Here is a 23806-nt window from a genome sequence, read left to right as displayed (position 1 = left end):
AATGAAGCAACAGAAAGACAAATTGAGAAACTGATCCCATTCACAATTGCACCAAGAAGCATAAAATACCTAGGAGTAAATCTAACCAAAGATGTAAAAGATCTGTATGCTGAAAACTATAGAAAGCTTATGAAGGTAATTGAAGAAGATTTAAAGAAATGGAAAGACATTCCCTGTTCATGGATTGGAAGAATAAATATTGTCAAAATGTCAATACTACCCAAAGCTATCTATACATTCAATGCAATCCCAATCAAAATTGCACCAGCATTCTTCTCGAAACTAGAACAAGCAATCCTAAAATTCATATGGAACCACAAAAGGCCCCGAATAGCCAAAGTAATTTTGAAGAAGAAGACCAAAGCAGGAGGCATCACAATCCCAGACTTTAGCCTCTACTACAAAGCTGTCATCATCAAGACAGCATGGTATTGGCACAAAAACAGACACATAGACCAATGGAATAGAATAGAAACCCCAGAACTAGACCCACCAACGTATGGCCAACTCATCTTTGACAAAGCAGGAAAGAACATCCAATGGAAAAAAGACAGTCTCTTTAACAAATGGTGCTGGGAGAACTGGACAGCAACATGCAGAAGGTTGAAACTAGACCACTTTCTCACACCATTCACAAAAATAAACTCAAAATGGATAAAGGACCTGAATGTGAGACAGGAAACCATCAAAACCTTAGAGGAGAAAGCAGGAAAAGACCTCTCTGACCTCAGCCGTAGCAATCTCTTACTCGACACATCCCCAAAGGCAAGGGAATTAAAAGCAAAAGTGAATTACTGGGACCTTATGAAGATAAAAAGCTTCTGCACAGCAAAGGAAACAACCAACAAAACTAAAAGGCAACCAACGGAATGGGAAAAGATATTTGCAAAATGACATATTGGACAAAGGGCTAGTATCCAAAATCTATAAAGAGCTCACCAAACTCCACACCCGAAAAACAAATAACCCAGTGAAGAAATGGGCAGAAAACATGAATAGACACTTCTCTAAAGAAGACATCCGGATGGCTAACAGGCACATGAAAAGATGTTCAACGTCGCTCCTCATCAGGGAAATACAAATCAAAACCACACTCAGATATCACCTCACTCCAGTCAGAGTGGCCAAAATGAACAAATCAGGAGACGATAGATGCTGGAGAGGATGTGGAGAAACGGGAACCCTCTTGCACCATTGGTGGGAATGCAAATTGGTGCAGCTGCTCTGGAAAGCAGTGTGGAGGTTCCTCAGAAAATTAAAAATAGACCTACCCTATGACCCAGCAATAGCACTGCTAGGAATTTACCCAAGGGATACAGGAGTACTGATGCATAGGGGCACTTGTACCCCAATGTTTATAGCAGCACTCTCAACAATAGCCAAATTATGGGAAGAGCCTAAATGTCCATCAACTGATGAATGGATAAAGAAATTGTGGTTTATATACACAATGGAATACTACATGGCAATGAGAAAGAATGAAATGTGGCCTTTTGTAGCAACGTGGATGGAACTGGAGAGTGTGATGCTAAGTGAAATAAGCCATACAGAGAAAGACAGATACCATATGGTTTCACCCTTATGTGGATCCTGAGAAACGTAACAGAAACCCATGGGGGAGGGGAAGGAAAAAAAAAAAAGAGGTTAGAGTGGGAGAGAGCCAAAGCATAAGAGACTGTTAAAAACTGAGAACAAACTGAGGGTTGATGGGGGGTGGGAGGGAGGGGAGGGTGGGTGATGGGTATTGAGGAGGGCACCTTTTGGGATGAGCACTGGGTGTTGTATGGAAACCAATTTGACAATAATTTCATGAAAAAAAAAAGAAAATAGAATTGGCAGGACCACTGGTCTCTTGGTTTTAAAGGGTAGAACTGCATCTCCTTCTTGGGGAGGTTTACACGAAAGATGGATTCTTGGGTGGTAGGCCTTGGACAGGGCGCTGCCCCCAGGCAGAGGGACTGCAGGTTGGGGGAGGATCCTGCAGCAGCTGCTGGATTCCCAGTTTCCTCTTCCCTGCAAGGCAGGCTCTGTCAAGGTCAAAGATGCAGGTTGAAGAGACATCTTGCCTGGCTGTTGTTTCTTCTTAACTAGAAGGATCATGGCAGCTTTGAAAACTACTGAGTCAGATTGTAAATATTGACACCAATTTCCACAGCACCAATTACAGGAGTGGGAAGACTCCCAAAAAGACAGAGAGGCAGTTTAAAGCCTTTGGTAATTAAAATAACACCTGAATAATGCAGTAAAGTCAATGTATCATTGAGAATCAGAGACTGCCCGCTCATGGGGCCTCCTCGGGTAGAGGGGGTGGGGAGCAGGCTTCCTTTAGCTTCAAGACAGGACTATCGTCTAGACATAGGGTGGGAATGGGGACCCCAAGCCTGGGATTTTTTTTCTTTAAGTAATTAAAGAGATTATCCTCTTTCTGAAAAAAAAAAAAAAAAGTTAGATGTATATGTTGGTTCAGTCTCAAGATAATACCTAATTAATTGCATGAGAAAAACAAATTCTCTGTTTTCTTGTTAAGTTTCTAAAGATACCTATAAGGTCATAAAATTAATACAATATTCAGTTAAAATTCTCCTTTGTTGCTATTCCTTTGAATATTGTCTCTCTTGCCCACATCTGCAGCTTAATATCCTGCTAGTTATTTCTGCTTAGGTACACCACTGCAACTTGAAAGTTACCACAGTTGCTTTCCAGCTGTGATAGTCTATGAGTCCATGCCTTACACCAATAATCTGCTCCCAACACATTCCTCCTGTTTCTATTGATGCCCCATGGCTCCTACAGATCATGCAGTTTCAAAATCTCACAACTCTCAAGTGTGCTTTACTCTTTCTTCTTCCTTCTTCTTCTGGTGTCCCCTGTACCCCTTGGTACCCTCTTGGTTCCAGAGATTTGCCAAGGCAGCTCCCTTTCTTATAGCTTTTGAACCCATCCCTTCTGTTCTAAACAATGAGCCCCTTGGTTCTATCAATTAGGACTTCATGATGCTTCTCATATTCTATCCTTTCTCACCATTCCTAGAAACTATGACTTGGGTAACTAAGGCACTCAGCATCTTTCATTTGGACCCTGGCACAGCTTCATATCTGTGTTCATCCCATTACAATTTATCTTGCGTGAATTATCCCATCAGTTTTCTTAAATCACAACTCCTATCACCCTTCCTGCTCCAAAACCCTCATTGGATGCCCTTGTCCAGCAAAGAAGTTACCACCTTTAACTCTGGCTTTTGAGCTCTCTGCAATACTGCCAATCTTGCCTTTCCAATCCCGCCTCCCCTTACTTTTCCTGTGCTCTGGCCACTAGATGATCCAGTGTCTCTCAAACACACCCACCTATTCTTTTTTTCCTCATGTTTTTATTCATGTAGAATACCCTCTCTCCCTTATCACTTGTCAATGTATCTTCAAGATTCATTCCAACATTCTCCATGAAAACTTCTTGATTCTCATTCTTTCCTATTATAGACCCTCGTAGTTGCTTTGTTTATACCCATCAGGAGAGAACACATTCCACCTATGATTGACAAATGGACAGATATCTAGGAACTGCATCTTAATGACCTTTATCTCCTCTCTAGATCCTTTGTGCTTAGCGTATAGAAGCATTTAATGAATGTTTATTGAACCGGATAGGTCTCCTTCCCTCTATTCTATCTCCTTGCCATAAACGCATTTACATTATCACCTAATAATCATGGCACTTCTTATCTGTACAGCATTAAAGGTTGCAAAGCTCTTTCATATCTATTATTTCAACTGACTTTTATGAATAGCCTTTCAAAGACAGGTAGGATAAATACTAGCCTTACTTTGTAGTTAAGAAAATAGGCTCACAGAGGGGAAATAAGTTGTACAAAGCTATAAGCAAATAAGGAATGTAGCCAGTAATTGAACCCAGAGGTGTATCCTGATTTGTAGTAGAAGACCAAAGAAGAAACCAAGCAAAGTCCAAGCCCTCCCAAGTATCTCTTATTCCACCTTTATGGATGGCATAAAGAAGATATTCTAAGCCACCCAGGAGTACCTCATAAAGGGATACCAGTCAGGGAACTGAATAGGTCGCATTGTGCGATTACATGGTCATTTTGAATTTGTGTTTTTTCTTTCTCTCATGCCCTAGATACAGATATTGTTACATGAATACCAGATACCTTGGATTCCTTCTTCCCCTCCAATTTAAGCCATAAGTCAAAACCACCTTTCAGTTTGAACTCTTAGTACATTCTTGCTACTCAGTACATTTTTGCTCATCAGGGAAACTCTCCTAGGACTATGCCTAGGACCACTCATGTGATGCCCTGGGACCTGGGCCTAATTTTCCTCCTGCTATCACATTTGGAACTGAGCCTTAATTTACCCACTCATCAATTCTCTCAACTATCTGTCCATTCATCCATCCATCCATCCATCCATCTATCTACCTGTCCACACATCAGGTGGACATCCATTGAATCAATGCCATCCATTGATTGATTATCCAACAGACTTTCCCTGAGTACAAGATTCATCACTACCATATATTCTACCTCCTTAGGACTCTTTCTGGCTCCTCAGTTCCAAAGAATCCTGTTAAGACAGAAATACGCTAATGTGTTTTTCTTTTACAGGTAATGCTTGTGTATTTTAACAGTGAGCTTCACGAAGGGAATGTGAAAGCTTTATGAAATATGGTGGAGGTTGAAGGCGTTTTTGGATGTAAAGGATCTTTTCCAAACAAACCTCATATAGGATTTGGAGGGGCTAGTAATCTCCAATTTCCTACTCCCCAAAGGTCACACCCTTCTTTTGTTATTCAACACTGTTGAAAGGAAAGGTATAGCTAACCTTCCTGAAGATATTAGTGATGGTTGTCCTGCATAGGTTCTTTGTAGCTTTCCCTTAATAGATCTCAGTTTGGATGCTCTGCCTGGGGGTTGCCAGTGTTTAAAAACAGAGCTTGAGATAAGTGGATGTGGCAGGAGAAATCCTTGGGTTTTGATTATACTTTGGATTGTTAGATATTAAATGTGGAGAAATGAGGAAATCCAAGAACATAAATGTATGCTTGATCCCAGAAATGTTAGGAGTACATATCCCCCTGCCCCCTTTTCCACACTTACTTTCTGTGCCTTGAATGGATCCTGGCTAAGCTGCAGGGAGACGTCTGAGGTCCCTATTATCATGAAGCCCTGGGGGCCAGGACTTCCTAGTCATCCTTTCTCAATTTCTGGCAGGCTAAGTGAAATAAAAAGCCTGTTGGTTGATCTCAGCCTAGCAGAGAGCCTTGCCTGGAAAGAGCAGACTGTGGGTGAAGAAGACTGTGCAGCACATGAAGACAAATGAGATGCTTCTTGGGATCAAATTATGTGAAAGCTTTTGCAAATAGTTTTTCCTTTTCAGTTGGCAAATACAATTCCTGATATTGGTTACCTTTTTATTTTTTTAGGTGGCAAAATATTTCTCTCCTCAAATTCTCCCTTCCCCTTTTATTCTATTACTCTAAACTCAGTATGTATTCTTTGACAGGTTTTGAAATGCCAGACATTTGCTATCTTTCAATATGATTGAGCCAAATTGAGTGCTATGATACACAATAAAGAATTCATTTATTTGTTTTCCCTCCCCCAAGTTTAGTAAAACAACTCAGATACTGATTTTCTTTAACTTGCAAAAAAATGTTATTTCCCAGAGTTCAGAGACCTTTAGCGATCTGATGCCAGCTTCAGTGCAGACCCAGTTCATGTGTGCTTCTGCTTATAGTCAGCTGCTTGCCACGAGGCTGGCTCACTGTATAGTTATATTAATACATACAGTTTGAGTTTTTCCCCTACTATATGAAAGTTTAATAGGAACGGAAGAATAAATGAGAATTGCATAAGAAATTAAAAGGTGATAGTAAATTCTCCTGGAGAAACCTTTGCGGAGGGGATCATGTTATTGACTGTGGCCGATTGTAGCTCTTTCAGTAATTCAGTGATATATCTCAGAAACATGTGGTATGTTTGAGTGGACAGGTCAATCAATCTTTTGGACTCAGTAATGAATTTTTCATAGTAATCAGAGAGTTGGTCTGAAAAATCCTGTAGTTTATATCTGAACTGCTGGTGGTAATCAGAAATGATTTCCTTCATTGCAGTGGCCTGGCTTTTAATTATTTCCTGAGCACTGGTAGAAAGCTCTGCAATCTTCTCTTTCCCTTTTCCATCTGCATCAGTAAGGATGCTAAGGTATTCCTGGATATCTTTCTGCACAAACTGCTCAACTTGATTTGAGAGTTCGGAAATCAAACCAGCAGTACTGATAGTGTATTTGGAATGGAAGTCCATAAGGACATCCACTAGGTTCTTGATCAAGCTGATGATCTTTTCTTCAAGTTCATAATACCTTGATGTCCAGCTGACCACAGTTGGATCAACGTATTCTTTGTGAAGATCCTTTATGAGCTGATGGAGCTGTTGTAACTGTTGAGAAGCTTCCTGGAGTTGGTTTTGGACAAGTTCATTAAACTTGTCAAAGTTAATTTTCAGGAATGTAAAAGCAGTTGGAATATATTTTTTGAAGATTCTATTGATCACGTGTTGAATATCATTAATGAGATAAGTAAATTTCTTTCCCTTTAAGTGTTGAATTTCTTCTTCTATCTCTTGGAAAGCTCTTTCTAAATATCTCTGAAGATGACTTAGCATCTCTGTAGTCTTGATAGACTGAAGGTTATTAAGTGCATCCTGGATCTTTTGTGATAAAGATTTCAACAGGTTCCCAAACTCCAAGACAACATCTCTTAGTTTATAGCTCTCTGAATTAAAAGGAAATTTAATCTCTACATCCTTGATTAGCTCAGATTTCTCCATCAGGTCTTGGAAATAGGAAAACAGTATTTCTAACCCACTATGGATTTTTGAATATACCTGTGACAGCACCTGCCCTACTTCCCTCATGACCATAGTGAAGAGTTCATCTCTAGAATATGTCCCCGCTTTTCCTGGGAGCTGGAATCTGGTGAACTTTAGGAAGTCAATCAATGAGTCAACCTGATGACTGACTATGTCTTTGTATTCCTGAGTAACTCCCATTAATCTCTCAAACACCTTATTCTGGAGTCCCTGGAAATCAGCTTGGCCCTCCTGAGCCAACAGTTCACGGTACAGATCCTGGGCCTTTTCCTTCCACTGCTGGTAGGTTCTAGTGGTGGCCCTGGCTACCCTCTGGAGCCCCATATCCACCTCATCAGTCTGCCTCATGGTGCTTTGATAGGCCCACTCAGCACTGTTCTGCAGACTTCTTCTCAATTTTAAAGAAGCATCTCTCAGATTGAGTCCTGTGTACTCCTGGTGATACTTGTTGGCATAGTCATAAAGGACCCCGGTGGCCTTGGGCACATTGTCTTTGAGAGAGCTTAGTAGTTCAGACACTGCCTCTTCTTCCCAGCTGACTTTGATCTGACTTTTATCATCAGATTCCTGGTACCTCCACTCAGTTTTGAATATGTTGAGTTTTTTATCCAGAGAGGACTAAAACCAGAAAAAAAGGGATGATAAGAAGATGTTTTCAATTATCCTGATTACATAATATACTATAGTGAAACTTCATTAGCAGTTAAAAGTAAAGATCAGAGGATCTTTCATATTCTGAAGGGGGTTTATCTTTAACATGTCAGTTCATGTGTTTGTCTTATGGTTAAACAAGTTCACTGCTGTTAATTCCTCTTTATCATATGCCTCAAAAAGAATAAAATTATGCATGGCATTTACATAGTAACACTTAACATTAAGGCTTTCTTAGAACCAAAGATTATAAAAGGAGGAGGAGGGAGGGGAGGAAAAGGAGGAAAAGGGGGAGGAGGAGGAGGGGAAGGGGGAAGAGGAGGAAAAAGTGGAGAGACAGGAGAAGTAGAAAAAAGGAAAAATCCCAGAGCTCATCTAGCAGAGCCCTAGAATACCAGTATCAGGAGCCATTCATTCTCCAAACTTATGACAAACTTTAGCAGTAGAACCTGATTGCTTCTTCTTTACTAATAGCATCTTTGATTTGGCCCAGCAGAGCTTGTAGAGTATATCAGAGAAATTTGGCATATCTGAACTAACACTTCTATTGTGGGGAAGAATTCTGAAGCCTCAAATACTTTGGAAACCACTATTTGAAAAATGTATTCAGCACATGGCAGACTTTGCTCATGATTTAGGTGATGAGACATAACCTCATCTTTCTTTTTTTTTTAATTTAATGTTTATTTATTTTTGAGAGAGACACACACACAATGCGAGCAGGACAGGGGCAGAGAGAGAGGGAGACACAGACTCTGAAGTAGGCTTCAGGCCTGCTGTCAGCACAGAGCCTGATGCGAGGCTCAAACTCACTAACCACAAGATCGTGACTTAAGCCAAAGTTGGATGCTTAACTGATAGAGCCATCCAGGTGCTCCATAACCTCATCTTTATAAATTTGCCGAAAACTAATAAAATAATTGTGGAAATAGGATTGAGTGTGCATCTAATTATAATCAATAAAACCATTGTAATACATTCTGGAGAATAGTTTCTCAGAGAAAAAGTTGAACCTGCTCATTGCTTGGTTTCATCTACTTTGGGAAAGCCTGGAGAGGCTTTCTGATCTGCCCAAATTCTCTACTCACTCTTGGGGTGAGTAATCCATTAGATGGGACTCACCTGAGGGCGGTAGTACAAGTTCCATTTTAAGGTATTGTTATTGCCTTCCAAGTCCAAGGCCACAGTGCCTATGGCTGGGGAGGACACTGAGGAGGAGAGGCTATTCTTATTTAGTTGGTAGTGCAGATGGACATCAGTGAATGTTGGGCTGGTGATGTCAAGGCGAATGTCTTCTTTCCAGTCCCTGAAAGGAGGAAAGCAGATGCGCCATCATGAAAGGGGTATGGACATGGAAAAAATCAGAATGATTTGAAAAGGCATAAGATTTCCACAAAAGTTCCATACCAAAGTCCTTGATATTTGTTATCTTCTTTATATTCCGCACTGATGTCATGGTGTGCGAATGTTCCCTTTGGCCTATAGAATAACACGCCATCTTCAATTTTGTGTGTTCCCACAACTGTAGAGGAGAGATGTTATATTTCATTAGATTAGTAACCGCAGGACATAAGTATTTTCATTGTAAAAGCCAGGAGAATTCTATCTTAACTATATGCTTTCCATATTTGAAACATGCAGCCCACATTTAAGAAAAAAATAGAAGGAGAGGCGCCTGGGTGGCTCAGTCAGTTGGGCCGCCGACTTCGGCTCAGGTCATGATCTTGCGGTCCGTGAGTTCGAGCCCAGTGTCGGGCTCTGTGCTGACAGCTCAGAGCCTGGAGCCTGTTTCGGATTCTGTGTCTCCCTCTCTCTGACCCTCCCCCGTTCATGCTCTGTCTCTCTCTGTCTCAAAAATAAATAAACGTTAAAAAAAAAAAGAAAAAAAAAGAAAAAAATAGAAGGAGATATTATTGGTCCTAAAAAATCATCATAGAAAAAAATATACTTTCTTTGAATCTATTCCTCTTGAATGCCAGTAGGTTTTCTACAGGGTGGTTTTTTACGTGTGGGGTATGTATCTTTCTCTCTTTTAAAAATTTTGCTATGGAGAGTAATTGTGCTTCCGGTCATGTACAATATGTTCTTATTTATTCACAACTCTCATTGCAAATATATAGCATCTAGAAGAGGAGTCAGGACATTTTCTTACCATTTAGATCATATTCCAGGAACTGAATGGTTGAACTGCACGTGGAATTCAGGAATGTTTCAACGTATTCTACTTTGTTTTTCAAACCAGTGCTCCAAGTAGCATTATACAGGGGAGAGGCCACTCCAAAATGTGCAGTCAGTGCTCCAAAGGAGGGTATGAAAATTCCAGCAGGTACAGAGAACTTGATGGAAGGAATCTCAATAGTCTGCTCAGGCATGGTAATAGCTGGCAACTCAAAGTCTGCAATCTTGCTGGCCACCTCATTTAGATACTCAACAGCACTGCCAACTGAAATACTTTTTGGAAGGGTGAATTGGGACACAGTTAACTGAGATGCAGGTATAGTTATTTCAAAAAAGGGAACTGAGGCATCTTCTGGTTCAGAATATTTTGTTAACACATCAACTTTGGGGAATTTCACTTTGGGTAGTGTTGGTATACTGAGGGCAAATGGCAAAGTGCTTAGCTTCTTGTAGATTTTTATTTCACTGAAATCAAGTGTGTAGGACGGAACCTGAAGATCAGTAAATGGGACTTGGAATGTAGGTATGACAAGACCTGAACTTAGGCCATTTAATTTCAGTCCGGGAACAATGAATTTATCAGCCAATTCTTGCACAGGGACAGAGAAATGATAGCCATTGGGGTTTTTCGTGTACACGAGAGAAGTCGAAGCATGAAGATACTGTTTTCTATCAATGCTGGTGGTTACATCTAGCTTTAGGAGGTCCCATAAGCTCTTGTCATAAACTGGTAGGGCAATGTCTTTGAGGAACCACAGAGACACTTTTAAGGAACTTGCAATGTCAAGGCGTGCTTCTTCTTGGTCATTGGAAAGGTGTACATTGTTCTGGAAAAACCCAGAATGAACCTGGACCTCACTTTTCCAGCTGACCTTCTGATGCTCAGAGTTAGCATTCAGGGACACATCCTGGCCAAGGTAATTGATATCAAGGAGGGAATTGGGCTGACTTGCACGGACCTGAACAAGGGCTGACATTTTCCATGGGGAGAGTTCCAGGGTGGCTTTGCTTGTATGCTCTCCAGATGTTAAAAAGAAGCCCTCTAGCTGTAAATGGTTTTTCGTATTGTGTTCCCAGATGGCATAGATGCGTCGGATAGTGGCTTCTCCAGCAAAATTTTCTTTTACTTCAAGGTTCCAGATACCATCGACTTTGGAAGCCCCTTGCAGCTTCACTAAAGACCTAGTACTCTTGGAATTCAAATAAGTGCTGGCCTCACTGGCAATAGTTCCTGAATATTCCCGGGAAAGGACTGAACCCTTGATATCTCCTTTGGTAGATGACTCAACAGAAAAGTAAGAGGTAAGGCTTTCTAAAATGAGCTTGTGGTCAACTGCCCCAGTAGCAGTAGAGTAAAGTTTGGGAGAATTGAAATCATATGTTAACCCAATGGATGAAGAAATAGTAGGCTTTGACTTGGTATTTCCATTAAGTTCTTGTTTGAAATTCATTTTCAAAATGGGAATTTGGACTTTTGCAGATGTTGTCACTGATGCTTCCATGCTTTTCTTGGTCAGACTAATAGTACTGTCATGATTGCCTTCCATGAATTTATTACTCAGAGACAAAGCTGTGGCTAGCTTTAAGCCTCTTTTCCTTGTCAAACTTGAGGTGCCCTCTAATTTGTACTCCAGTGTGTCAGTGACGGAAGAAGAGGAAGTAACAAAATGAGCAACAATATCTGACTGGTTATAAAGTCCAGCATTGGCATTCAGTGTGATGACACTTGACTTAAAGGAAAAGTCATAGGTAATATTGCCCATGGCTGGAATTAAAATATTGTTTGGGGTACTCACTGCCTGGAAATCTTTTACATAAAAAGGGATTGGGATGGAATGCTTGTCTTTGTTTTTCTTATACTGAGCATTTACACTTAAATCAAACGATTGCTTTGTTGTCTTCAAGAATTCCTTCAAGCCTGTTTTTTCCCATAAGGAGAAATCTTTCACCTGAGGAGTTGTGAGCACTGTGTAAGGTAGAGTCATTTCAGGAATTGTTAGAGGAATGTTCAGAAAATCCAGATTGGCTTCTCCATTTATTCCTACGTGGGCCTCAATGCTGTTCTCATTGTTTCCAGCAGAGAAGTTTTGATGGTACTTATACTGATTGAATCTGGCACTTGCTTGCCAGCTTGCTTGCTGGGCACTAGGACTCAAAAACAGTGCATAATTATTCAGGAAGTCTACCTTCCCTATCAATTTTAATGGAAAACTAACTTTCAAATTCCCTTCATTGTTTGTGGATGCAGTAATCTCAAATGGCTGTGCTGTAAAGAAAAGAGAATTTTTCAAAGTTCCAATAACTTTTCCATTTAAATGAGCGTCATGGTTACCAGTTATCTCTGCCTTCCTTTCTCCAAGCAATGCTGTGCCTTTAGCAGCTAGAACACTGCGGCCCACATACTGGGATTCAACCTGTGACTGGATTTCAAATTTAGAAAAGTCGAGGAAGCCAGATTCATAAACCAAGTTTTGGCTTAGTCTTAGAAGCTTGCTACTGATCTTATTAGACAATCCAAAGGATGTGATGGGTCCTTCCACAGTAAAGCTAACTTGTGATTCATGTGCTCCTTCATCTGAGAATGTCTGGTGGGCCCATTTCCATGACCCTATTCCAGAAGAAGTCCATGCTACGTGTCCAGCTTCCAACAGGGTTTTGATTTCATTACGCAGCTCAGCCTGGCTGGAGAAGTCCAATTTGGGGATGTTCAATTTGTGGAAGTACTTTGTGTTGCTGTCCAAAGTAAGCTGATTGTTTATCCTGACAAGCACACCATTACTAAATTCCAGCATATTTTTTTCTGTGTGTAAACCCGCCACTGTATTTGATTTTCCCTCAACAGCATTTCCAAAAAACAGCACTTCACTCTCATGCTCTGTTTTTATGTACTTGCTGGAGAACCTCATGGATTGCTTTATAACCAGTGGATTAATATTAGAGTCTGAAAGCTGTCCATTGGCTTGAAAATCAAAATTGAGAACTTCTAATTTGGACTCTCCTTTGGCAGTGATGGAAGCTGCGATCTCCGCCTTGTTCCCTGAAGTAGTTGCATTCTGAATGTTGGCATTTGCATCTAATACGAAAAGGGGAGATTGGATTTTCAAAATGCCATGCAGCTTACCAAAAGAAGGGACTTCAACTGTGTGTGACAGGTGGGGAAGCTGAAATTCTGGTATGTGAAGGTCAGGAATTTGGTAATTTTTTAAATCAAGATTTGGGATTATGAATTCTGGAATTGCAATTTCTGGAAAATAGAAGTCTGGCACAGTGATTCCAGCAAGAATGGTGTCCAACCCCTTCAGATCCCTCAGGTATATTTCCGGAACTGGCCACTGCAGCTCACTGGACAGCATTTGGTCAATGGTTCTGATGATCTTAACTTTTATTTCTACCAAGTCAATTGTAAAAGAAGGAACATGGAATGTGTTAAGGACAGTAAACTCTGGTGTGGCAAACCTGGATGGGATTTTTATATCTTTCAAACTTTTGAAGTTGATCTGAACTGATGGAATCTTCAAATCTGTCAGGGGGACTATGATGTCAGGAGTCTGATATGTAGCTTCCTGAAGAGCACGGAGACTGACTTCAAAGGCAGGGATGGTCCCAAAGATGGTCTGGATTTCAGGAATAGTGAACCCTTGTTCTACCAATGCTTTCAGGTTTCCAGCCCAGTCTTGGAGAGAATACTGTTCTGCAAAGTCAGTAAGGTTCTTAGCAGCGAGACTCCACCAATCAGAAATATAAGTGACAAGTGTGCTGTAAACCTGGCCAACCAGGGACAGATATCGCTGAACTTCCTGCTGAATGTCCATTTGATACACTCTGTCTCGTATATCTTCCAGAGTCTCTTGGAATTTGGCTTTCATGGAAGTTAAAAATACTGCACTTAAAGCCTCCTGTAACCAATCAAAGAATAAGGTTATTTGGATGTCCTTTGTGTTTTCCAGATGGACTGAGACCATGGCCTTGATGTCCTCCACAAACAGTGTTAGTGCTATAGCTTTCTCTGAAAGTGCCAGGGCCTGGATTTCACCATTGATTCTCTGAGTCACTTCGTGGATTTTGTTATTGGTTTCATCTACAAACTGGTGATAATCAAATGACCTTAATTTCTTTATCAACATGTCAAGGAATCTGTTTACTTCTTCAATGATTTTTTTAAAAGACAGTGCTTTAAGTTGCTTGATAGCATCATCAATAAGCCTAACCAATTTCTCAAAGTGATCTTTTATGTTAACTTGTTGTAAGACATTACTTAGCTTCTCAACAGTCTCCTTCAACTGATATTTATGGGCCAACTGTACTGATGTATCCATTAAAACCTGCATGTGTTGGTCTATTTTATACATCTTAATTAACTTATGGACCTTGGCTCCAAAAGCATTGATTTTGTCAACTACTACAAAGTCTTCCATGAGATGGATAACATAGTATTTGATGTGCTCAATAATTTCTTTTACTCTTTGAAATGGAATTGTAGTTCTCAACTTATGTAAAAGAACTCTAACATCCATAGCCTCAACCTGTTGTTTTAACTGTTCAGCAAGGTGCTGCATGTCTACATTCTGAATCTGTGTCTTGAGCTGTTGCAATTTTTCTTGCATCTGGATTCTGATTTGATACCTAGTATCTGCATTTTGAATCCAAGATGCAGGACTACTTCCAATTCTGTTAAAATCAATCTTTTCAATAAACAAATACACATCATGGATTGTTTTTACTAAATTTTCATGGATATGGTAATGTTCATCAAGAGTTTTTAATTTTTCAATGATTTGATCAATAATCTCAGCAATAGCTGTTTTAAAATCATGTAAATCATAATTATCTTTAATATACTGATCAAATTGTATCACATATGTTTGTAGTTGAGATAGTTTTTCATTGAGGTTGATTTTGGTATTGTTCAATGCAATTTGTAGATCATTTTCTGTCATTCTGTAATTTTTTGTGAAAGCACTTAGTTTTTCCTTGGCACTCGCAACTTGACTCTCCCAATTGAATGCATTCAGATAATCATTAACTTGCTGTGGGAGTTTGTCCAAGGCTTCTCTGTATTTCGTCATAAATTGATCAATATTGATGATTTTCAATTCTCTCTGTATGGTTTCCAGTGCCATTATAATGACCATTCGTTTCTTCTCAAAATATTCTGGCAAGATTTTAAAGAATGGGAGGTTGATGGTGTGAACATCTTGATTCTTATCATATTTTACAAAAGCAACAACAGTGAATTCCTGAGGCTGGTCAATAGCATCCCTCATCCCTAAAGCATCGATTACGTTGGTGGGTTCACTGAGGAAAAACGGCACTTGAATTGAGAAGTCTAGCATGGCAAAGTCAGCCAGGGCTTGTCCTCTAAGCTCCACACCAACTTTGTCTTTTGTATTGTAAGCATCGAAGTCCTGGCTGTATTCATTTTCGTTCAGCTGGGTCTTGAGTTTCCAGGTGGCTGTCTGCTCAGCCGGAGTGAGCAGGGCACTGACTTTGTGATCAAGAGAAGCACTGATGCTGCTCTTCAATGGAAGATGGTGATTTGTGGATCCTTTGTAATCATGAGAGACAGTAAGGGCCAGAGGTTCTGCTTTCAACAGGAATTTGCTATACAGCTGACCAGTATGCTCTCCCCAGAAACTCAGTTTTCCATTGCCATTTGTATGTGCGTCGATGGTCATTGTAAATGGCGCCATTGCAGAGTGAAAAACGTTGCTGAAATGGAGTGAATCAGAATTGTAGTTTGTACTGATGTCAATGGCTGAAGCCAGCCCAGCGATGTTTGTGTTGAGCCGATGGCTGAACTCTGTACCCTGCACCTTAGCTACGGTGTCTGTCTTATAACTTGTGGATAAGTCAGCATAAGAAATGGTGTAGATGTGTTTTATTTCATTATTTTGGTAGACTCCTTTTATGTTCCCACCCACATTCAGCTTCAGGGGCTCTAGTCGTAATTTCCCACTGTTGGTTAGATCCAGAGCGCTGAATTTCAGGTCATTGTTTAAAGTAGTTACAAGAGAATAGGGCTGTAGCTGTAAGTTAAAATTTTGCTTATAAAACTTGTCAGAGCTATAAATGTTGTCAAGTTTTGAAGAGAAGTCCAGTGACAACCCTGCGATGTTCAGGTTGTTCGTGTGGTCAAGCTTCATTTCAGCATAAGAGCCCATCATGTCATTTGAAAGCTTAAGTCCCTCTTGGCTGATTTTGAAGTTAAAGATATTTTTGCTGTCAAGACCCAAAATCATGGCCTGATAAACACTTCCCAAGGACACCTCTGTGAGGGCAGCTTTTCCATCTAGGCTGAATTTTGCATTGTGTTCCCTGAAGCGGCCATTCGTTGTTAGTCTCACAGATGCTCCAGAGGGGCCAAGTGCCGCATTCAGCTCATTCTCCAGCACCAGTGGACTATACCTCAAGTTACTCGTTGCACTGGTAGACATTCCATCTCGGGTAATCCTTAGTGTTGCTTTGTGAACACCACTATTACTTTTGTCAGTGCCCAAAATATCAGCATTTAATTCAAGGCCATGGGAATTGAGTGTTCCAGAAAGTAGGGTGAAGAATCTCAATGACTTGTAATCAGCCTGATACTCAGAACGTAGCAATGCATTTTGCTCAGAGAAGGTGAGATCTATTTTGTTAGAAGTGGCAAAGTCCTCGTACTTCCCATCTGTGTCAGATTTCATAGTCAGCTCATAGTTCTCATATTTTAGGGAAGCAGTATTTTTAATGATGCCACCTTGCAGATTCGAGGTGGAGGTTAAGGAGACAATTCCATCCTCATATCTTCCTGTTATCTGGTTGGTGCCCTGGAGGTAGGAGGAGTTAAACCTCAGGTTGGACTCTCCACTTAACTGGCCAGTGGTAGAATCCTTCTGATAAGATAGATCATATGTGCCTTTGGCATGGAATGAAGAGACTCTGAGCTGCCCATCAATCTTGACTTCCTTGACATACAAATGATGTTTCCTTTTTGAGTCCACATGTACTGAAGCAGACATCTGAGGACCCCAGGCACTAGAAGCATAAAATGTTAGCAAGCTTTTTGAGACTGGATTGTTTCTAATTTTTTCTGTGTGGCTGAATACCATCTTTGAATCCAGAAATTTGTGGTGTAGAGACCCATCATATGACAATGTGAATGTATTCTTGTGGTCATATGTTGTTTCTCCAGATCCTGACATAAAAATTAAAACACATTAGTTACATTAAGTAATAAAATTTCCAGAGCAATTTCTATGTTCAGAGTCTTTCAATAATAAAGTCCCCCTCCACTCCCACCAACCAAAATAAATAAACTTCCACTGATCTGGGTTAGTTGTGCAAGTCTCCTTCATTGATAACACAAGCATAAAATCTGAAAGCAAAAGACTTCCCTGACCACCGCAGATCTTGTTGGGTTCCCTTATCAAGGGCTTCTCTGTGCCTTATACTTATCCACTATACCCTATCATGGCACCTCCTACGTTGAATTTTCATTGCCAGGTTAGCTATCTGCTTTCTCTGTTACTGCCCTAGTAGGATACTTGGTACATATTATATGCTTAATAAATACTTCTATTAGATGAATGAATAAATAGGCTCCCAAGTAGCAAGGAAAACATCTGAAAGAAAGCCCAAGTCTTTTCCTTCCCAGAGGAGGCTATCCCGCCAGAGCCTGTGATGAATTAGCCCGACCACGGCTCACCTTGCACACTGTAGGAAAGCAAGTCAACCACAGAGTCAGCCTTCATGTAGTACTGAGTCTGAAGCCTCAAATGGTTGGTGCTGGTGTTGCCACCAGTGTACGAGGCAGACCAGTTGTACAAATTGCTGTAGATACTCGTAGAGAGGTCTAGAACACCCAAGAGAGGTACTCGCAGTTGATACGACTTGGGAATGGTAAAAGTGGGGACTTGGAATTCCTGAGATGGCAGGTAGAATTCCACCGACTTGAAGTTGATGGCTAGTGTCCGAATAGCCTCTAACATCTTTAGATCTTTGGAGGATTTGCCACCAAAAGGCAAAGGAATCTCGATTTTCACACTATTCTTGTTCAATGTGTATTTGACCCGGCCATCACTGAAATGAACAATAAGGACAATGTCTGCAACAGTCAGGCATCAAGAATTCAAAGTTCTCTGCCATCTGACCTTCCAAGCAATGGTGCATGTGCCCCATTCCCAACCCCATACCGTACTTTTCTTCCTGCTACTCCCTGTGCCCGGAATTGTGCCTTTTACCTCTCTGCTCATCAAACACTCAAATCCATTCAAAATCCTTCCAAGAGTCAGTCCTTTACATCAGTCTCAAAGAACATGCCACAATTCTGCCAACATAGCTAGTACGTATTTGTTCATTTGTCAGTGTCTACATGGTGTCTTCTGGGAGGAAGGATGATACCTTAACTGGTTTTTATCTTCTCACTGCACCTCGTCTAGTATCTTACACACATGTGACGCTTGATACTTCATATTTGCTAAACTGAAATGAGGCAGCTGGATATGTGGAAGGTGCAGGTGTGGAAAGCAGTGATAGGGGGTTACAGTTTTAGCTTCCACTGAGTGGTGATGACACATCTGTGTTTTTGACTCCCTGAGTCACAGGGATGTTATCTGTGTCGTGAGGCTAACGGTACCCTTTCTGCTGACCTCACAGAGCTGGCACAAGATACCTAAAAGCACTTTGTAATATTCTCAATACTATGCTTCTACATATGTACATGTACTATGTATTATGCATATGCATATGTACTCTGCTCCTGGACTATTATAAGTTATCCTAAAGGACAAGAGCAGAATTTAAATGTTGTAAGCAATGAACTGTTGATAGCATGACTCCAACAGGGACTAACACTGCCTATCTGGGACCCCAATCCTCAGTGGGAGGATGCTTAATAAGCCTTGTCCATTTCTAAGGTCACACAGGCCTATCTTCTGTACAGCACAAAGAAGACTGTTGGTCAGAAATACTAGCAGTGAAAGAAGAGAGTCCTGGGTCGTCTGAAGCTGACAATTTTTCCTCTTATCTTTAGTAGACTTTGGTAGACTTCAGCTGTTTTACACTTACTTGGTCTATTTAATTTTGCTGCTCAGCCATAGACTATGGAAAGGCCCACGTGACACAGATCACTTCTTACTTTTGTTTTCATTTTTAAAGTGTTTTTATTTATTTTGAGAGAGAGAGAGAGAGAGAGAGAGAGAGAGAACAAGCAGGAGGGCCAGAGAGAGAGGGAGAGAGAGAGAATCCCAAGCAGGTTCTGCACTGACAGCATGGAGCCTGATACGGGGCTCAAACTCATGAACCATAAGATAATGACCTGAGCTAAAACCAAGAGTTGGACGCTTAACTAACTGAGCCACCCAGGCACCCCCAGATCACTTGTTTTCTTAACCTTGAAGATCATACAGAGAATAGTCAATCTAGAAAAGACTACAGTGTTTTTAGCTCCTGCTCTTTTGTTTGTTTGTTTGTTTGTTTTACTGTCATGAAATAAAGCAAAGCATCCCACGTATTTTTGGAAATAGAGAAGTGGACAAAGCAGTTTGGAACTGACTTCCCCACAAGGATGGGGCTATATTGCGAAAGTGAATATCCCCTCGGGACACTGCCTTCCTGCAATGCTCCAGGGCTGTTCTGACCCTCAAGAGCTCCACAGCCATCCTGAAGTCAGCAATTTCTCTAGCCACTCTCAAATCCCCACAACCAATTATGAGCATATCTTGATCCGGAACAAAGGGAGTTCACTTACAACGGAGGAAAATTAGATGGCTTTCAAATCCAGGTTGCAGAGAATAAAACCTCTTTGGGTGAATATACCAGAATCCCCCAGTTACTTCCTTAGGTTCTTTCCGATTGGATTGGTGTTCACGTTCAGATCCCATGTTCAATAATGCAAAAATGCCACAGTGCTTATGCTACAGTTATTAATCTCCTTAAGATGCTTAAATTATTTCCCTTAAAAATGTAAATTTATAAACAGTCTAAGTTACACTAAGTGAAATCTTTCATTTACTTTTCATGGTTCAAGAAATTTTTTTTTTTTTTTTTTACCTTTTCAAGAAGAGGTTTTCTGGGATGTGGAAGTTTGGCAATCCCATTTTCTGGAGGTACAATTCTTTTAGGCCACTGAGGTGATCTTGCAAGTTCTGGGCATAAGGAAGACTCCCAGATGCCTTCTGAAGCCATGTATTTGTTGCCTATGAAACAATAGAAGTTTTTAGAGCAATGGGTATGGGTGGATGGGCCTCCAAGTACAATTAACATTAGGTGATAATCCATATTTGACACATCAATCATTAAGCAGGATGATGCACTGAAGGTGAAAAGCAAATCACAGAAAATTGTGAATTTTGGCTGTTAGTCATTGATCTCTTCCTGTATTTTATAAAAAGAATATATAACATAATCAAACTCCTAGCCAGGGTCCTAAAGCTTCCTTTGATATTATACGCATAGTAAACTCTTCTGCCTAGTACTATTCATTAGGTATTTATCACACACAGCCTGGTGTAACTGGGTAACTAAACACCCGTGAGTGTTTCTTCGCTCCTCAGGAATTCTCTGGGGTAGGAAGCATACCTTATCCATCTCTGGATACCCTCTTTTACCTAACTCAGGGTTGAGTATGTAATTAGTCCTTATAACCATGTATTTATTGACTGACTGATTTGTACTTACAACTATTAATTTGGAACCCATGTGCCGGAAAGTCATGTCTGTTTGAGGAACTCTGTGATCCAAGAGACTATTGGCATACATATGCAAGCTTTTAGGATAATCAGAGAGATCCAGGGGGAAGTTAGAAGCTGCTTTTTTGGTATCCACATTGGTGCCTGTGTTCCATTCAAATTCAATCTTCTCTTCATCTGAAAATGCACGTATGAAACAGTTGTCAGTGGTACTAGGTCAGCCCCTAACCCATGTCCAGGTGCTCTCTGGAAGTACCCATGGGGAGAGGAAGGACATACCATAACGCCATGCCAGCTTCTTGGAAATTGTTGAGCCATAAGCTGTAGCAGACGAGTCCATTTGGAAGAGTAGTTTTGTGGGAGACCACTGGGTGAGGATTTCACTTCTGGCTTCTGCTTGCAGACGGGGTATGGAAATAACACCTTTGATTTTGCCTTCTTCACTTCTGTCGTAGCTATTGGGAAAAAAAAATCATTTGATGTCAATGACTACCCATGCCAAAGAGACACATGGGATCAAACAGAAAAACCATTTGTGGTGATAAAAAGGAGGTACATGAATGCCCCCCAAAATGAACTCATTAACTTCTGAGGCCAACTTCAGCACAAATTCAGGACTTTCCAGGAAGGTATGGGGGAAAGACAAGATTTTCAAAACCTGTTTGAATCCTGCTGTACCATTTACTAGCTCTGTTGCTTTGGCCATATTATTTAACTCCTCTGCGCACCATTTTCTTATCTATTAAACAGGGAAACTCAGACCTATGTTGCAGTTTATTATGAGAACTGAGATAATTCCTTTAGCACAGTGTCTGATGAATAGTAAATGCCCAATGAATGGTAGGAAGATCCAACTGGACATTGTACAGAGGGTCAGAATGCTGAGGGCTCTATCTGCCCCTTGGAGCACAGACTGGGGACACCCCAGGTTTGGTCAGTTTTAAAGCTCAAAAGGAAGAAAGGAAAGAACCAAGACTTCAAATCAGGTCACCCTGAGCCTTCATACCTTACGTGGCCGGTAAGAGTGACCTCAGTGATTTTCTTGTTCTGGATGTCCAAAGTGAGCTTGTAAGACTTTTTTTCCACAGCAGATTCATCACGAACTCTGAGGACTGTCCCAAGGTCAACATCAAAATCTGGAATTTGGATTTCACTAGACAAAGTCATACTCTGCCGGTTATATTTGAACATCATAGTAGCCTCAGACTGCTTCACACCTGAAAGGGTGTACAAGAGAATCAAGACATGTGCATTCAAAGCTATGTTTAGGAAGGAAGGGGAGGAAAAGGCAGAGAAACGCTAAGCATTCAGTGTGCTTCAATGAGGACACAGTTCAGGATTTTACGGGTGTTCGTGCATTTGTTCAGTATGCAAATATTTATTGATTGCCTGTCACGTGCTTGGCACTGCCCTTGGCACTGGGGAGACCTTGCCCTTATGGAGCTTACATTCTGGTGGGGGGTGTCCAGACAGTCAAGAAGCACATTATTTATGGCAGATGGTGATATGTGGCAATAAGGTGATATGTGGGCAGAGACCAGAATGAAGAGAAGGGCTGAGCTATGCCATGTTCTGGAGGGACCTGGAATGCAAAGGCCCTGACATGGGAGACACTTGGTGTGGTCAGAGAACAACAAAGGCTCGAGGCCTTCTGAGTCAGCAGACATGACATCTCTGTGTGACCCTCCACCTGTGTCTTCCTGGCTCCTTGCCACCCCTGCCCTGCCTTCCCCTCTCCCAGACTTCTTCCTTTGTCATGAGATTCCTAGGTTTTCTTTAACTCCCAGGTGTGTTCTTTTTACATTTCTGTAACATTGTTACATGACATGTTTTTCAGCATGCACCCCCCTCCTGTGGGTTTTGTTTTTCTCACTTGATTTTGTGACATACCATTTCTACATTACAAAATCTTCCAAAGTGAACACTTAAGTTCACCCCATCCCCTAAGACCTGCTCCTCCACCAGCCTTTTCTATCTCAGTAAATGGCAACCCCATTCTTCAGTTGCTTAGGCCAAAAAACTCAAGAGTCATCCCAACTCAATTTTTTCTCTTACAGTCAATACCACATCAGCAAATCCTGAGAAGCCTGATCTTCACAATATGCCCAGAATCCAACTACTTCTTAGATCTCCTCTGCCACTGCTCTAATCCTACATCTCTGGCCTGGATTATTGCCAGAACCTAAATACTAGTTTCTCTGTCCCTGTCCCCCTAAAGTCTTTCCTCAATATAAACATAAATCAATTCATGCAAACTCTCTAGTGGCTTTGTATTTCACTCAGAGTAAAAGCCAATGTCCTTACCATGGCCTACAAGACCATCCCTGCCCTACCTCCCCCTTTCTCTGTGACCTCATCTTCTACCATTTTCCTCCCTGATCTCTCTGCTTCAGTCATACCAGCTTCCTTCCTTTTCCTCAAACATGGCAGCCACAACCTGCCTCAGGGCCTTTGCACTGGCTAACCCCCAGCCTGTAACACTCTTTCCATATGGCTTATCCCCTTACTTCCTTCAAGTCTCTTTTTTATTCTCTTTCACCAGTGCTACTTTCCCTTGTCATTTCAAATGGCACCGTCTTCCCCCATCCTTCTTCCTCCCTGCCACTCCCAGACATTCCCTACACCCTTTTATGCTCTATTTTTTTCTCTAGTGCCCATATGGCATTCTGAACATTTACTTGTTTGGCTTCTTGCCGTAAACTGCATGAGGACAGAGACTTTATCACCGCTGTTTATTGTTCCAGCCTCAGCATGTAGACAGGCCTGACACTTTTCAGGCATCAGTAAATATTTGTTAACTACATTAAAATTAAATAAGTTGTCCTTGTGAGTCCTGGACCTGAGGCTGAGGCAGAGATGTGGGAGCCCTTTCTAGATACTTGCCTTCGGTCTGAGTTACAAACTTCAGGGTGTCCACCAAGATTCCACCCTCTCTCTGCAGTTCGTAGGTTGCGCTGGCAGAATACTGTTCTACTTCTCCAGTGGGCTTCAGTTCCAGAGCAAACCTAAAGGTGTCACAGTGTGTATGGTGCATAATGTTAGAGCTTTCAGCAATGAGATTAAGGACCCCCAAACAATTTAGCCACTATTTCAACAACAAAAAAATTTTTTCCTTATTTTAACATTGGCTCTTGTCCCTAACTAATGATGACCCTTCTGATCCCTTTCAGTCCCTCCAAAAGCCAAGGTTAGGGAAGACCCCAGGGTGTTTGGACAAACAGAGCTGGAGCTGGCCGGTTGTGTTAGCAAAGCTGAGGACAAGTAGAAGTGCTGAGAGTTGAAGGCAAGGAGCCCTTAAGCACGGCCAGGGCTTTGAACACACCAGTGGGCTCCAGGAAAAGTTGTGCTAACGTGTCTCAAGGCTCGGAAATATGGACATTGAATTAGGAGCAAATTGGAATCTGTGCTGTGATCCCATTATCTAATGCAT

At 41.2% G+C, this 23806-nt stretch overlaps 1 protein-coding gene across 1 annotated transcript in view; it reads right to left on the bottom strand.

The window, feature by feature from the left end:
- Nucleotides 1-5574: 5574 nt before the first annotated feature.
- APOB (apolipoprotein B) overlaps nucleotides 5575-23806 on the bottom strand; it is a 39117-nt gene continuing 20885 nt past the window's right edge. The window contains exons 20-29 of the mRNA XM_042933585.1: nucleotides 23260-23381; nucleotides 21383-21593; nucleotides 20656-20831; nucleotides 20366-20553; nucleotides 19739-19884; nucleotides 17394-17767; nucleotides 9687-16883; nucleotides 8942-9056; nucleotides 8657-8840; nucleotides 5575-7501 (exon numbers count right to left, since the gene is read on the bottom strand). Coding sequence (XP_042789519.1) covers nucleotides 5873-7501; nucleotides 8657-8840; nucleotides 8942-9056; nucleotides 9687-16883; nucleotides 17394-17767; nucleotides 19739-19884; nucleotides 20366-20553; nucleotides 20656-20831; nucleotides 21383-21593; nucleotides 23260-23381 — 10342 coding nt within the window. The 3' untranslated portion in view covers nucleotides 5575-5872. The remainder of the gene's footprint in view (nucleotides 7502-8656; nucleotides 8841-8941; nucleotides 9057-9686; nucleotides 16884-17393; nucleotides 17768-19738; nucleotides 19885-20365; nucleotides 20554-20655; nucleotides 20832-21382; nucleotides 21594-23259; nucleotides 23382-23806) is intronic.

Source organism: Panthera leo, chromosome A3 (genome assembly GCF_018350215.1).
Source record: "Panthera leo isolate Ple1 chromosome A3, P.leo_Ple1_pat1.1, whole genome shotgun sequence".
Lineage (NCBI taxonomy): Eukaryota > Metazoa > Chordata > Mammalia > Carnivora > Felidae > Panthera > Panthera leo.
Note: the sequence above shows the minus strand (reverse complement) of the source record. Positions and strands in the feature narration are given on the sequence as shown.